The 15,156-nt window shown below is 30.1% G+C and overlaps 2 protein-coding genes across 2 annotated transcripts; one reads left to right on the top strand and one right to left on the bottom strand.

Annotated features, from left to right (window-relative positions):
* The first annotated feature begins 5,742 nt into the window (after nucleotides 1-5,742).
* Nucleotides 5,743-7,515, top strand: LOC110644854 (probable WRKY transcription factor 40). The gene is made up of 4 exons (XM_021797816.2): nucleotides 5,743-6,113; nucleotides 6,268-6,594; nucleotides 6,693-6,809; nucleotides 6,988-7,515. The coding sequence occupies exons 1-4, from the start codon at nucleotides 5,925-5,927 to the stop codon at nucleotides 7,348-7,350; spliced, it is 996 nt and encodes a 331-aa protein (XP_021653508.1). The 5' UTR covers nucleotides 5,743-5,924; the 3' UTR covers nucleotides 7,351-7,515.
* A 2,512-nt stretch (nucleotides 7,516-10,027) lies between these two features.
* On the bottom strand, nucleotides 10,028-14,155 carry LOC110644857 (uncharacterized). Its single transcript, XM_021797817.2, has 5 exons — nucleotides 13,407-14,155; nucleotides 11,279-11,336; nucleotides 11,090-11,173; nucleotides 10,795-10,936; nucleotides 10,028-10,584 (listed from the first exon to the last, which is right to left on the bottom strand). The coding sequence occupies exons 1-5, from the start codon at nucleotides 13,867-13,869 to the stop codon at nucleotides 10,216-10,218; spliced, it is 1,116 nt and encodes a 371-aa protein (XP_021653509.2). The 5' UTR covers nucleotides 13,870-14,155; the 3' UTR covers nucleotides 10,028-10,215.
* Between the last annotated feature and the right edge of the window lie 1,001 nt (nucleotides 14,156-15,156).

Raw genomic sequence — 15,156 nt, 5'->3', positions numbered from 1 at the left:
ATTTATTTTTATGAGAAATTTATGAATTATATTTAATTATATATATATATATTAATTGTTTAATTTCATTGATTAATGGTTATTAAATTCAAATCAAAGTCAAAATTAGATCAAATAACTTGAAAATCAAGTCTAAATAAAACAATCAAAACTGATTAGAACCGAAAAGAACGGTTCGCTTCGGTTCGATTTTTCATCCATTTTGGTTCGGTTCAATTTCTAAAATTTAAAATTCGATTTTTATAATTTAATTCGATTCGGTTCGGTTCGAACCGAATGCTCACCCATGCATTCAAGTAATTCAATTTTTTTGAACCGTCTTCTTACGTGTCTACAGATATATTTATCTTCGTCAATTTCTTTAATTAAGACAGCTTCCAGTATTTATTATTAATATCAATTTATCATCTCTAATATAATTAATATGTTTAAAAAAAATTAATAACAATAATTATATGTATGCCAATTTCTCAATAATTTAATTATGTGATCCGCAAAATTTCTCCTAAAAAAAAGAATGAGAACTAATTAAAGTATGGGCCTAATTAATTTTCTTCATGATTATACGCCATGACTATATTCATATAAGCAAAGAGACAAAAGGGTGGACAACTTCAATTGCAAATTGTCAAATCCCTTTCTAGAATAAGAAGATCATGGCAAAAATTATTAGGCACAAATATATATAAGACAAAAAAGGCACATAACTAGTGGAATCCATGTTGGTTCCTCTCATCCGTTGCCCCTTTTACAGTTGTTCCTACTTCTCTTCATCAAAATGAAATTATTGGCCACAATTATGTATCACAAGTGCTGTTATATTTAGCCTCGCTATCAGTAGACATGTGATACACCAACAATAGTAAATTATTCACAACTAGGCATAAGCACATGCGTCACCCAAATGATAATAATTACAAAAAATAAATCAAATTTAACTTAGTTCTAAAAATTAATTTAAAAGAAAAAACTATTCAAACAATTATATTTAGTTCTAAGGATGGTTACGGTTCAAGAACTGCCGATTGCGATTCTTGAACTCTTGAACTGTTTGCTTAATTTCAATAAAATAATAAAATAAAATAATAACTCAATTTCAAAAAATAGAGCAAAAGAAAAGAAGAAAATTATCCGAATCTAAAATGGTCGTTATAAATTTATAAATTTTTGAATTTAATTTGAAAAAAGCAAAACAGTAAATGGATAAAAGGGGTTTACATCCAATGTACATTTGATTGAATCTGCAGATTCTTTAGAAAATTTGAGCTGCTAGAAGAAGACTTTGCATACGAATATATAAAAAAAGGAACGTGTCAAAGTTGTGTGGTCCTTACAAATAATGCCTTGTAATTCTTTCAAGCTGTTCAGACTAAAGGGCTATGTCTTTTTCACTATTATATGGGAATTTGGGACCATTAATTGAATTCAACATACAAAAATACAATGAGTAATCAATTTATTTTGATACCAAACCATTGTGTTTTTCTTCCTAATCCCATATCGGTAGGTAAAAGAACACGACTATGACCCATATACATAGGTGTAATTATACACTCATTAAGACTAAAAATTACAGAAAGAGGTAAAAATTAATTGAGATTTTTCTTATTTAAATTTAATTTATCATGAATATAAAATATATAGTGAAATTTATATATTAAATAAATTCATAATAAATAAAATTTAAATAAAATTTTTAAGTCGATGAATGTGTAATAAATTAATTATTATAGGATTAACATGGGTAATTAATCTGTGTGCTTATGATGAGTAAATTAAACAACACCCACCTAGTTTTGGAAGACTGATTGTGTTAAAACCACGTTGAGTAGAAGACTTCAAAAAGGAAGAAAAATACTACAAGGAGACATGACATTGAAGAAAATATTGCATAAAGATAAAACGCTCGTGCGCATGAGAAATGATTTACATTTGACTATTGAATTTATTACCTAACCTATTTTTGTACTTTAGTTTAGAATTACTATTTTACCGTTTAATAATAAGTTCATTGTTAGGCCGACATGTATGTAAGAAGGGGAAGAGGAATAAATACTAAATTTTGATTGCCTGTCTGCGTCTTCTTTATCCACACAATTTTATTTATTTTTTAATTAAATTAAATAAGCCAATTCATTTCATACCATGCCATACCATACCATACTACTTGTGGATTGTCAGCCAAGCTTGAAGTCATGGTTGAACTTTAGGAAGCAGTCTCAAACATGTGCTTTGGAAGTAAGACCACAACGTTTGAATTCCATTATTTCCTAAACAGAAAATTCAGATTTGTATTAATTTATAATTAATTAATTTTGTCTTAAAAATTAAATTAATAATTAATTAGAGAAGAAAAATAATTAAATAAAAAAAAATAAAAAAGGAAAGGCCAAACCACATGCATGAATGAGAACATAGAGAGAATTAAAAATTTCAGGTTCAAGTTCAATGGACTGACCCACCAATTCATTTGGGTCTAAGAGTCTTAATGGTGACTGACTTTGTCTATGACATCACTGGTGTGACATAGACCCCACCCACCGCCCTATCCAATTTCATTTTCTTTTTATTCTATAAAAATTATATTTTAATACTTTTTACTTTACGCGTTTTATTAATGAAATTTTTTTTTCATATTTAAAAATTTATATTATTATTCCGTTCACATTTAAAAATAAAATTACTAAATAATTTAACTCCTGTTTTTTAAGTTTATACAATTTAAATTATTTTATTTTATTTTTAATTTTTGATGGCATTGGATTAAGTTATTTTTGAAATTTGGATGAATTTAAGTTATTTTGTAATGTAAGTTAAATTCAAATTTTTACTCCTTTAATTCTATTTAATATTGTCTTTTCTTTTACTTAATAACAAATAATAATTTATATAATTTTCCAAAATGGATGATTGCTAATCGTGCTCTAATTACTATTCCTTAACACGCTCCATAAAATCTCTAACATGCAATAATGGCTTAGACCAATTAATCCTCAATTTTAAAAGGATAAAAATATATAGGATTTGACAAGACTCACTACTCAATAATCAATATTATATAGTTAATTATAAATTTTTGGAAAATTTACTATGAGATAATGCTAATCATCATGACCTATAGGCTATAGGGATCATTACTCTCACTAACTTGGTTGTATAAAATCATGTCATAAATATATATATAAATTATTAACATTATAATAATTTAATTGTACTTCCACATGTGAATGTTATGCAACAATGTCAATGTATAAGATAAATAATTAATTTTTCTCAACCATTATCCAAAGTTTCCAAATTAAATATGGTCAACAAGGTCAATTAGAGTAATTAAACATGCGTCTATATATATATATATATACATATAAAATTTGCTTTCACAACCATCAAAATAGATTTGCATTCTATGACTTTATTAATTATTATACTTTAATTTATTTTAATAAAATTACTCATTATTGAAAATATTATTAACTATAAAAATTTTAAAAAATTAAATTAATGATATTAAATTTATTTTTAAAATGGTAAAATAATTAGAAAAAAAAAGGTACAGAGAATATTGGCAGGTGCACGGAGTGGCAAGGGGATTCACTTGACATTTAGAGCCGTCCAAAATTGACATACTCTTTGGCTTGTCGGCCAAGGCTTGAATTAGGTCTTCGATTAATTCAAAAGATGCAAGTCCACAATATAATATGGTAATGTTATGATCGTACCCAGCACACATAGATTTTGCTTTAATGTAGGTATTTTTAGTTAAAATTATTATTAAAAAAATTATTTTTTAAATATATTAATTAAAAATATTAAAAAATAATTTAAAATTAAATTTAAGTATGAAAATTAAAATTAATGGTTTCAAATAAAAGGTGAATGCATAATTAGGAGGAGTTTAATTTTTTTATTTTTTAAGGCGTAAGAAGTAAAAAAATTTTAAATTTAAGTCTTTTATTTACTTATTTTGAAATTATTTTAAAATTTAAATAAAAATTTTATATATTTTGAAAATTTAATAAGATTTGATTTTTTTTTTTTGGGGTCAATGGGTCTTTATAAATCAAACTTTTATTGAAAAAAAAAAGTTGAATTTATGGAAAAAAGGTGGACCATAGCAGAAGGCAATTAAAAGTGTGTATCACAACTCGACAAGATCCATTGTCCAAGACTCTCCATTTAAATAATAGATATGTAAACGAAAATTTATTTATTTGTTTTAAGGGATAAATTAATAACTTATTTATTTTATAATTTAAAATATAATTTCAATATTATTGAATTATTAATAAAGAAGACAAAATTGAATAATGAAAAACAGCAAAAGATCAAAGATCTTAATTAATTTGAATGCAACTTCTATTATATATCCCATCGCCTTCTTTATTTGGTCTAACTTTGATTTTAATTTTGATAAAAATGACACATCTAAAAATTTTCTACAAGTAATAGATTTTCAAAGACAAATTCAAGTGACTATTAGTTGGCTTCCAAATCCAATAAATATCTTTCAATTTATATGACTAAAACCGATACTTAATGAAAGTATGTATAAACGTTTTCATATTTTTAATAAATGTTAAAATTTAAAAAATAACTTAATTTTCACTTTAATAATTTTTTTTTTTATTGACATGTTTTCTAAATATCCCAAATATTAAAAAATCTAAGAAAATATTTTTCCAACACAAATAAAGCCAAAATGTCAATAACATTAAAAAAGAAGTTATTTCTTTTTATTCAAAAGAAATTCAACCGAATGCTTTAATAACTCTCATTATATAAATAATAAATTTTCAAAATAAATATGTAAATAATAAGCTGCATTTTTTATTCTTTTAAAAATATTATTATATTTTATAAAATAATGAGAGATTTTGTAAGGTTATAAAATCATGAGTTTATGTTTATAAGAATCATATTTTTTTTTAAAATAAGATTTTTTAATACTATGTCTCCATATTAACATTTAAAATAAAAGATTTAGATTTAATTTTATTATAAATTATTGAAAAACTATAGATTTTAAATATTACCATTTTACTTTTTAGTGTAGACTTCAAATAACATTACTTTATATATCATTTTAAATTTATGCTAAAATAAAATATTTTTCATATTTATGAACATAATATATATTTATGCTCAATCCAATAAATTAAAATTAATTCTACTCTTAATAACTATCTTTTTTTTATATATGAAAATCGAACACTCAATTTCATTTAAGGGATAAAAATGTCCCAACACGCATTAGTGGTACATTAGTGGTACGTACGTTCAAAACAAATAATGAATGGGCTTCATTCATGTGTAGAAGCAAAATAAAGGGCCATTAATCTTGTAAAAGAAACTATAGAATAATGAATGCATAACGCAGAATAATATAACGTGGAAAATGCGTCAAAACGTGACTGGAAAGAAAAGTCCCCAGTGGCCATATACCTCAAATCAATTACTAAAGGGTAGGACCCATCTCTATAAAGTAGACCAAAAGGACACTAGAAAAATTTGTAGAGTAGAATACCTAAAAGCAAGCATTTGGTCAAACATTAAACTTCTAATCTTCCAATGCTACAAAATAAATAACAATAGAATTCAAATAAAATACATGTGAGATCCATTGTTTGTTGTTCTTTTGGTGGGCGCTTGACTTTGACAAAATTGTTGTTCTCAACCGACAAGGCCTCTCTTCCCTTTTATTCTTTCTCCTTATCGCTTTATATAGAGCATTCTTGCCAAGAACTTCAATATCTTATCTAATTTTCCACCTTCTTTCTTCTCCTAAACGAGTAGACAGCTTCAGCTTGCTTTCTGCTAGATCTCTATATATATCCTTTCTTCATTTGCGTTCTTCTTCAACTACTAGGTTCGAGAGGATAAAAGAAAAGGAATTTTGTTTGGGTTTTGCTTCAAGATCAGTGAGAATGAAGACTACTTCGACTTCGGCGGCTATGGATTATTCTTCTTCATGGGTAGACACTTCTTTGGATCTTAATATTAATCCTCGACGTTCTAATGATGATGATGTCCCTGTACAAGCAAGGGTAGGCTTGGCCAAAGAAGGGCAAAGCAATTTTATGGAGTTGGGGAGGAAGGTTTCAGTGAAAGACGAGGTTGGATATATATACTTTAATTGGCTACTGATTTTGATTATGAATCATGATTTTATGATTTGGGTTAGCCCCAAAAAATTTTTAAATTTTGTTGGGAATTTGCTAAACCTTACTAGAATCACTTGTTTATGGATTGTGTGTTTAATTATTTCAGACTGGAGCTTTGGTGGAGGAATTGAACCGAGTGAGCGCAGAAAACAAGAAGCTCACAGAAATGCTATCTGTGATGTGTGAAAACTACAATGCTTTGAGAAGCCAGTTAATGGATTTCATGAGCAAGAATCAAGACAAGGAGCTTAGCCCATCAAGAAAAAGGAAATCTGAAAGCAGCAACAACAATAATGATAATACAATTGCAATGAATGGGATTTCTGAGAGCAGCTCAACTGATGAAGAATCATGCAAGAAATCAAGAGAAGAAGTAATCAAAGCAAAGATTTCCAGGGCTTATGTGAGGACAGAAGCAAACGATACAAGCCTAGTAAGTCCCTTCATTAATCAACAACACTTGTTTTGTACATAAATTTCCAGTTCTGGCTTCAATATGTCTTACCAATTCCAGATTTTAACTTGTTGCAGGTTGTCAAGGATGGATATCAATGGAGGAAATATGGCCAAAAGGTCACAAGAGATAACCCTTCTCCAAGAGCTTACTTCAAATGCTCTTTTGCTCCTAGCTGCCCTGTCAAAAAGAAGGTAATTAATTAAGCCAAAATCATTGTAACAATCTTCTTTCTTGCATAGAAATATGATTTCACTCTCAACTAGTTCAACTGGGCAAAAAATAACAGCATAAAATATGTTGGTACTGAAAATTTTCATGGAAAATGAATTTGCTACACATAAAATAACTCCATTAGTTGTTGCTCTTCAGGTTCAAAGAAGCATTGAAGATCAATCTGTTCTAGTGGCAACTTATGAAGGGGAGCACAATCATCCACATCCCTCACAAATGGAGGCAACATCAGCTGCAACTCGTAGTCTCACCATTGGTTCAGTACCCTGCTCAGCCTCACTGGGCTCATCTGGACCGACCATTACTCTTGACCTCACAAAATCTAGTAAGTCCAACAATGATGCCAGAAGTTCAAAATCAAGAATGGAAGCTCCCGAGGCCCGTCAGTTCTTAGTGGAACAGATGGCCTCTTCCTTGACAAAAGATCCCAATTTCACAGCAGCACTAGCAGCAGCAATTTCTGGAAGAATGTTGCAGCAGAATAACACAGAAAAATGGTGATTTAATTAATATCGAGTTTCTATTATAATCATTTTGAGTTTAATGAATCTTGTAAGCTCCAATTAGACCATTTTGAAGTTTCAATCCGGAATGTATTTGTAAATACAACATCAAAGAAGTATAAGAAAAAGGGAAAGAATGAAATTTCAGAATTTTGCTTTCCAATCACTGATCCATAGAGAACAAATCTACTGTCATTGGCTGAAATTAAATGAAAATTTCAACTTCGATTGCACAAGGTCCAATTGGGAATTGGGTTGATGCCATGTTGATCGGTGATTAGCTTAACATTATATATTATAACGGATATTGTTGAAACACAACTTTTACAGTGAGATTTACATATAAAATAAGTGAGATTACTTGTTTGTATCTTAAATATTTGATTAATCAGATCTAAGTAAATTTTTCTCTGACATAAGAACCCAAATTTGAATAAAACAAAAGATGATGTATCCAGAAGTGAAGATGTCCATCTCCATGCCTTGCATGTCAAGAGTGGATATCCAGTTATACAAGGAATATTACAGTAAGCCACAAGTTGATGTATATGTGGAGACATTTTTGTTCACCAAAATAGCTGTCCTAAATTGACTTGAACAAGTTTAGTTGGCCAAATGACTGCTTACTTGCTCTGCTTAGGTTCATTAATTGGACCACTACATTGACCTTCTAGGCTGTTGAACTTTATTTGACAGCCAGTGTGTCTTCTACCCACTACCATACTAATTTATAGTCATTATCTGTCCTAAATTATTTTGTTTTATATCATAGTCTTTTAAAGAAAAAAAAAATCTCACTGTTTTGATGCATTATTTTCTATTATTGAAGTGATACTCTGACTTGTTAAGTATTTTATCTCATATTATAAATTATTAAAAATTTAATATTTTTTTTTAGTTTGATGTGCTCTCAGTTAGAAATTTTCTAGTCATATAATTATTTTTTTTATATATAAATAGTGCTATGAAATAAATATTTTGTGTATGTTTGATTGAGTATTTGAAAATAATTTTTGAATGATATTTAGTAAATATATTTTTAAATTAATTTTTTTAAAAAAATTACTATTTAATTTCTCTATTTTATCGAAACTAATTATTTAGTCCTCTTATTTTTTAAAAATATATTGATTAGTTTCATATTTTCATTCTGTCTACTCTTTAGCTCTTTTTGTTAGTTAAACAAAGAAGAGTGAAATTATCATCGTTACAGGAACTAAATAGTTCAAGTTTTAAAAAATAAATAGACTATAAAGTATGTTTTTAAAATTAAAGGACCTAAATAAAATTCAAAATAACGCTCAAAATGATCGGATGGACTAAGGAGTAAACAGAATAAATCAACTAATGTATTTTTTAAATAAGAAGATGAAATAATTAGTTTTGTTAAAAATAAAGAGATTTAATAGTAATTTTTTTTTGAATTAAAATTTTAGCAATTAAAAGTCAATAATTTAAAATAATAATTGTAATATTAGTATTTGAATATTGAAATTTGATAGATAATAATTTGAATGGAAGAAGGTATTTGTGCAATGCAGGCATCCATGCGGAAAGTAAAATATTCATTTCACACGGCTGCGAGGAAAGTGGTTGGGATTAAGAAGACAAATAGAGTGCACCTTAGTCAAATAAAACCTGCTACATCTTGACTTGTCAAGATTCTTTTGGTCAGAAACCTAGAACGTAGACAATTTTGGATACTTATTAGATTGCCCTTCCTTCCAACTCTAGATCTAGGTGGGTTCATACAATCTCCAAACTTATGGCATCTTTAGATTATGTACATGCATTCAAATATAATACAATGTATGATGACATAAATAAAGCGAAATCAACCAATAATTCCTAGTCTCAGCACTTGCACATGAATTCATGATGTGTGAAGTTAAAATAAAATTATTATTATTATTATTATTATTGTGAGAGAATCAAATTTGAGATCTCACAAGTATCAATGAGCTTTAAGGTAGTTGTACTGTCCAGTCAAGTCCAAGAACTTGGGATGCAACAGATGGCTTATTCCTCAAAAATGCTAGCCTCAGTGCTTTGCAAGCGCCAGCCAGCCATATCTGGGAGAATATTTTTGCCGCAATCCATGGGGAAAAAGGGAGAAAAAAAGAAACACATGGTAAAGGCATGTGTTCATTTAAAGTGCAGATTCTATACATGAATACACTCACGTAAAGGAAACAAAAGTAAAGAACATTGAACAGCATGATACATTCAACTGTAAGTGAAACTTCTGGTCCTATATGTGAGCTTGCCAGCTGCGACTAAGTTCTTTATCAAGTCTTTATTCTCATGTGCAGACCAAACCAATAGCATCACAGATTTTTGAGTTTTATTCTACAACTTTAATTGTATTTCTCTAGAATCCTTTATTCAAATTCAAAAAGCCGTAGCATCATTCATCCCATCTAATCTAAGCAAAAAATTTTCCACTTGGCAAGGCTTATGTAAGATATTATAGAATAAGTTGAACAGAGATGGCTATTACCTTAATAAAAAGAATGTCCTGGTTGATTTGATCTCATCGCTATTGTAGCAGCCTTTCTTCAAATGTAAGGAAACATAAGATGCCCTAGATCTGAAGGCCAGCCAAGAATTGGTGCCATAAACAATATATAGACAGATTTTCCTTTCGGGGTCCTCTGATCATGAGGGCACATAGATTTTCTTGAAGCATCTTTCGACATATTCACTTGAATGAAGAAAATAATACTTGTATAATACAGTCATGTTTCAAATAAGTAATTACATGCCAACAAAACATAGGGCTTGCAGAAACTTTCAGCAGTAGTGGTAACCATTTATACAAAAACCACCCAGCACAGAAAACAGCTAACTGACAGAGACCTAGTTATCTTGAGGAACTATAGACATCCATAGCTCTTGGAATTCCCACATCAATTGGATCCGCAGGTTCTTTCTTTTCAGTCTTGGGCTTAAGACTCTCATTCTGTTCCCTTACTTCAGTCCCAGTAAGACACTCCTGGAATCTGAAGCAACTGACGAGATGGTCATTTGTCAATCCAGCCACTTGCATGAATGCATATATGACTGTTGGCCCCACACTTCGAAACCCTCTTCGTACTAGATCTTTGCTTATGGCCTCTGCTTTTGGGGTCTTGACTGGAACTTGACGGGAGTGTCGGAATTGATTAACTATAGGCTTTTGGTTTACAAAGTTCCAGATATATTTGTCGAATGACCCAAACTCATCTATGACCTGCATCATCAATGAGAGTAAGGCAGATCAGCTTTCTTTCTTTCTCGTGGGTAAATTAGCAGTTTGAAGATTATGGATGTATGCAGATTTCCAACAAAATTACATTTAGCCTAGAGGTCCTTTGCCAAAGACATGAAAGAAAACCATGGAAAAACAAAATTGAAATTAGTTTGCAACATAAATAGCAAAAGAAAAGGCCCAAGTCCCTACCTTGCACATTTGACGTGCATTTTCAATGATGGATCGTAGCTTTAGTTCTGACAGTAGTGAGCTGGCAAGACTTCCGGGCACAGCTATCTTTTTGTCGTTTAATTTTGAAACAGCAATTGGGTCAAAACCCAAAAACACTTCCCTGTGGACAGATAAACATCACTTCAAATCAAGTGAAAAATATTAAAAATTTGAACATAGACATACTGTTTTAATTGTCAAAGATTGAGTATAGCAAGAATATATCGTCATCACCATTCAAAACATATTATATCAAACTAAAATTAACTGATACCTAAATATAGGCCTTCTGTTAAGAATGACAGGCCACGTAAGTTCAGCCAAAGCACCTGAGAGGCATAGCAATTCAAACAGCTTCCTGTGTGTTGAAAGAATAATTAGATTGAAGAAACTACAAGTCAAATTTTGGTTTAGAAGTTTATGCTCAATAAGATTAACCAAATATTGTTCTAAGGTTACGTACTTGTCATCATGCACCTGTACTCCCCATTCTGCATCATGAAAAGTTGCATAGCATGGATCTGGACAATGGGAGGAGGAAAAATTTAGTTAGCTAAAAATAGCAATTGAATTAATTGTGAGATATCATGTACATAATACAGAGGTACTACATGGAAGAAATTTGCAAGTAAGAAAATATCCAAAGCCTCCTAATTAAAAACATCAGATATTCGAAGGGATTTTTATTCAGAACATTCTTTATAGGCTTGCAGTTACATATAGACCTTGCCCCTTGAGCATGTGAATAAGCATCTCCAGCTTTGATATTAATCAAGTCCAGAAGTAGACATAGACCAAATATACTCTATGCACAAACAATGGTTTCGCACAAACACAGTTGTCAAGGCTTGACATGATATCCTCAAGAAAAGAACATCTTGCCATATTTTTGAAATTTTGATATAACATTCACTTGTTTAAGTTTATTATCAATCAAAGATACACTTCTTCTTCTTCTTCCCTTTTATTCCAACATATGCATCACACTACACATATTCTTAGGTCAAAAGCAATTGCTCTCATGAATTTTAGGAAGGAGATTTACGAGCTATTAATTTTAAAACAAATACACAGATGGAATCCATCTCCCCTATGAAAACTAGCTCCTGTTTCAGAGACATAACAACCCATAAGGTATCAGTAAATAGGAGAATTCTGATCCTCCATTCTGTCCAACTATTAGCAATGATAATCAGCAATAATAGGAGAGTTTGGATTCTTAGCTGTCTGCAGCTATCCCTTTTCTTACCAAAAGAGCTTGCTTATTATCAATTCTATCTTGTCTTACCAAAAGAGCTTGCTCATAATCAGTTTCTCCTGTATTGTCAGGTCAATTTCTTCTTTTCCAGAAATAGCATTAAGCATACTAGGCAAGCTTCTTACTCACTAATATAACAAGGTGGTTAACTCATAATGTTAAATCTACTTTGTGAGGAATTTGTTGCATGGATTCATGAAGGACATTAATTTTCAATATACAAAGTGAAGAGAACATGGAAAGAAGAATTTGAGGAGATTAGAACAATAACATAATTGAATAAATTCTAAATATATCACTCAATTTATGGTGCAAACAATCATGAACATAGTTTCAGATGGATATCATGGCCGTGAGATGAAACTTTCACTTAATAATTATTCCAAATGCTTATATAATTTAGTGTCATGACAAATCCCCTTCTATCCCTGTGCTTATGTGTTGAAGATGGAAGAGTGGCAGGCTATCTCCTTGAAGCTTCAAATGTTCAACACCTAATAGAAATTTATTTGACAAAACCTATTCAGCATGGATGCTTACCACTTACGGAACCAGATAATTTTAGCCTCAGAAGGGAATTTTGTCAGTTTTACTCTGACAAAAGCACTTCATCTGTTTAAATGCTTAAAAGGCAGCTTCAAGTCTCGAAACTCAATAACTTCATTTATCTTTGGAAGGCCTTCTTTTAATAAGAAAAAAAATAATAGAGCAATAATTTGCTATATAACATCATTGTGATTCAGCTCACCCGCAAGAAAGCCTATGCACTAAAGTTGTATCCATCTTCTATACACAACAAAAGTTGACATAAATAGAACCTTCCCCAACAGTTTACCCAGGACAAAACTGGGTCCAATAAGTTGACTTTTCCAATTAATATGCCATAACTGATAGCATTTAACTAGAACGCTGGAAACATGAAAAAGGAAATCATAAGTGTTATAGCTGCAAACCTAAGAACATTTCAGAATCTAAAACCCCATGAAGGGCAGAGTGGACTCTAATGGCTAAAACAACCTCACAAGTAGAATTATGGATCATAATAGCTTGCCTACAAGTTATTTAAATTAGATTAAAACTTGAATGGCCATTCCAACATAAATATGCAATTCCTATTTGTTCTTGTTTCTTCAATTTTCAACAATTAGCATGAATCTTCAGACCCACAATAAAGAAAAAAAACTTTAAATGATACCCATTCCTACTCATTTTTAAACAACTCAAAATAGCAGTACCCATCACCATAGAAATATCCCAATTCTTCAACATTTATAAATCGCAAGAAAATAGAAGAGAAAAATCAACTGAACATATACCCATAACAGTAACTTACCAGTATTGGGAGTAACCCAACCGCACCTTTTCTTAATTTCCAAGCAATCATCTGCACCCAGTGGTCCACTATTTCCGCTAACCACATTGCCACTCTCCACCGCCAAACAGTCATCGTCACCGCCGGTTTTCGCCTCCTTACCAATTTTCACCTCACACTGTTTTCTCCTTACAACTCCATTCCTCCGTGCCGCCACTGCCATTTTCCCGCTCGACCATGACCGTGACGAAAGCGAGGACGACGACGATGCGCGGCTGTGCGTCGAATCCGACGAGACGTCCGATGAGCACGACCCATTCATCGACTTCTGTCGCAAAACAGCAGACGCCACTTTCCCATGTTTCTTATCCTTAGACTCAGTATCTTGCTGCCGCGGTTTCTCAGCTTTCTTCACCGGCTTTTGAGGCGCCTTGTTCTCCGATTCGGCGATGTCCATCGACCGGACTCGCGGTGGGACAGACATTGTCCGCTATAGTTTTTTGGCTCCCGAAAATGCCCTCGGCAAACTTTCAAATTTACTCTTCCAGTTGGAATATTTGATGTCTCTGACCTGTGGGCGCTTGCATAGATAAAGAGTGAGGCTATGTGATAATGTTTGTAGCTGAGAGTGAGGTTGTGTTTGGTTAGTGGGAAACTGCAAGAAAGTGGAGAGAAAATAAGGAACGGCAGTAGGAAATTAATGAGTAGACTTTTTTTTGTTAAGAAAGCAAGGAATCAGAGAAAGAGAGAGAGATAGCTAGCCAATGAAACACTGCCACATCATATAAGAGCTGGCTTTTGCTAAAAGGTGGTTTTGTCCCAGAATATTCGAATCCGAAATGGGGATCCGAGACTGGAATGGAGCGTCATGGGTCAAGCATTTTTCTTGTTTTTCAAATTTTGAGTTATTTTATAATTTAAAATTAATTTTTGGCATTTCAAATTTAACATGGATTTAAAGTTTTAAACATTTTTTTAATTTAAAATTATTATAAAAAAATGTTTTAAACATGTTTTGATTCAACTTTGTACCAAAGTTATAAATGGGATAAAAAATTATTATTTCTAATTTTTTATTTCATTGCATTATTTTTTAAAATAATTTATCTAAATATGTTGTAAATTTTTAATTTATAATTATTTTACTATATTTATATACAAATACTAAATAAATTTTAATATATTTATCTTTATTTAAATTTTAAAAATACTAATTTTCATTTTTATTTTTATATAATAATAATTTTTATAACTTGAAAAAATTATTATTTAGTATATACATTTTAATAAAACTAATTATTTAGTCACTATTTAAAAAAATATACTATTTAATTTAGTCTATATTTAAAAAAATATACTATTTAATCCATACAATTTTTTTTTTGTTAAATTATTTAGTCCCTTCATTTAATTTTCTATTAGTTAATGCATGCTAAATTATTATTTTATCTCCCTATTTTAATGAAATTAATTAATTGATCATTATATTTAAAAAATATTACTATTTAGTCCATCTATTTAGTGAAATTAATTAGTCAATATCTGTATTTTTAGAAACATATTCTTATATAAAAATAAAAATTTTGTTGTGTTTGAGACTAGACTTGAATTTACATTTTTTTTTAATTGTTCAAGTATTTTTATTAACTCCCACTTTGTATTTTTTCTATTGAAAAATAATTTATTTTAGATTATTACCTTAATTACTTAAAGATTTAAGGAAATTAATTATCCTTTTTATGCGTATAACTTATATCAATTTTTAACAAAA

This window comes from Hevea brasiliensis, chromosome 6, assembly GCF_030052815.1.
Source record: "Hevea brasiliensis isolate MT/VB/25A 57/8 chromosome 6, ASM3005281v1, whole genome shotgun sequence".
In the NCBI taxonomy this organism is placed as follows: domain Eukaryota; kingdom Viridiplantae; phylum Streptophyta; class Magnoliopsida; order Malpighiales; family Euphorbiaceae; genus Hevea; species Hevea brasiliensis.
Note: the sequence above shows the minus strand (reverse complement) of the source record. Positions and strands in the feature narration are given on the sequence as shown.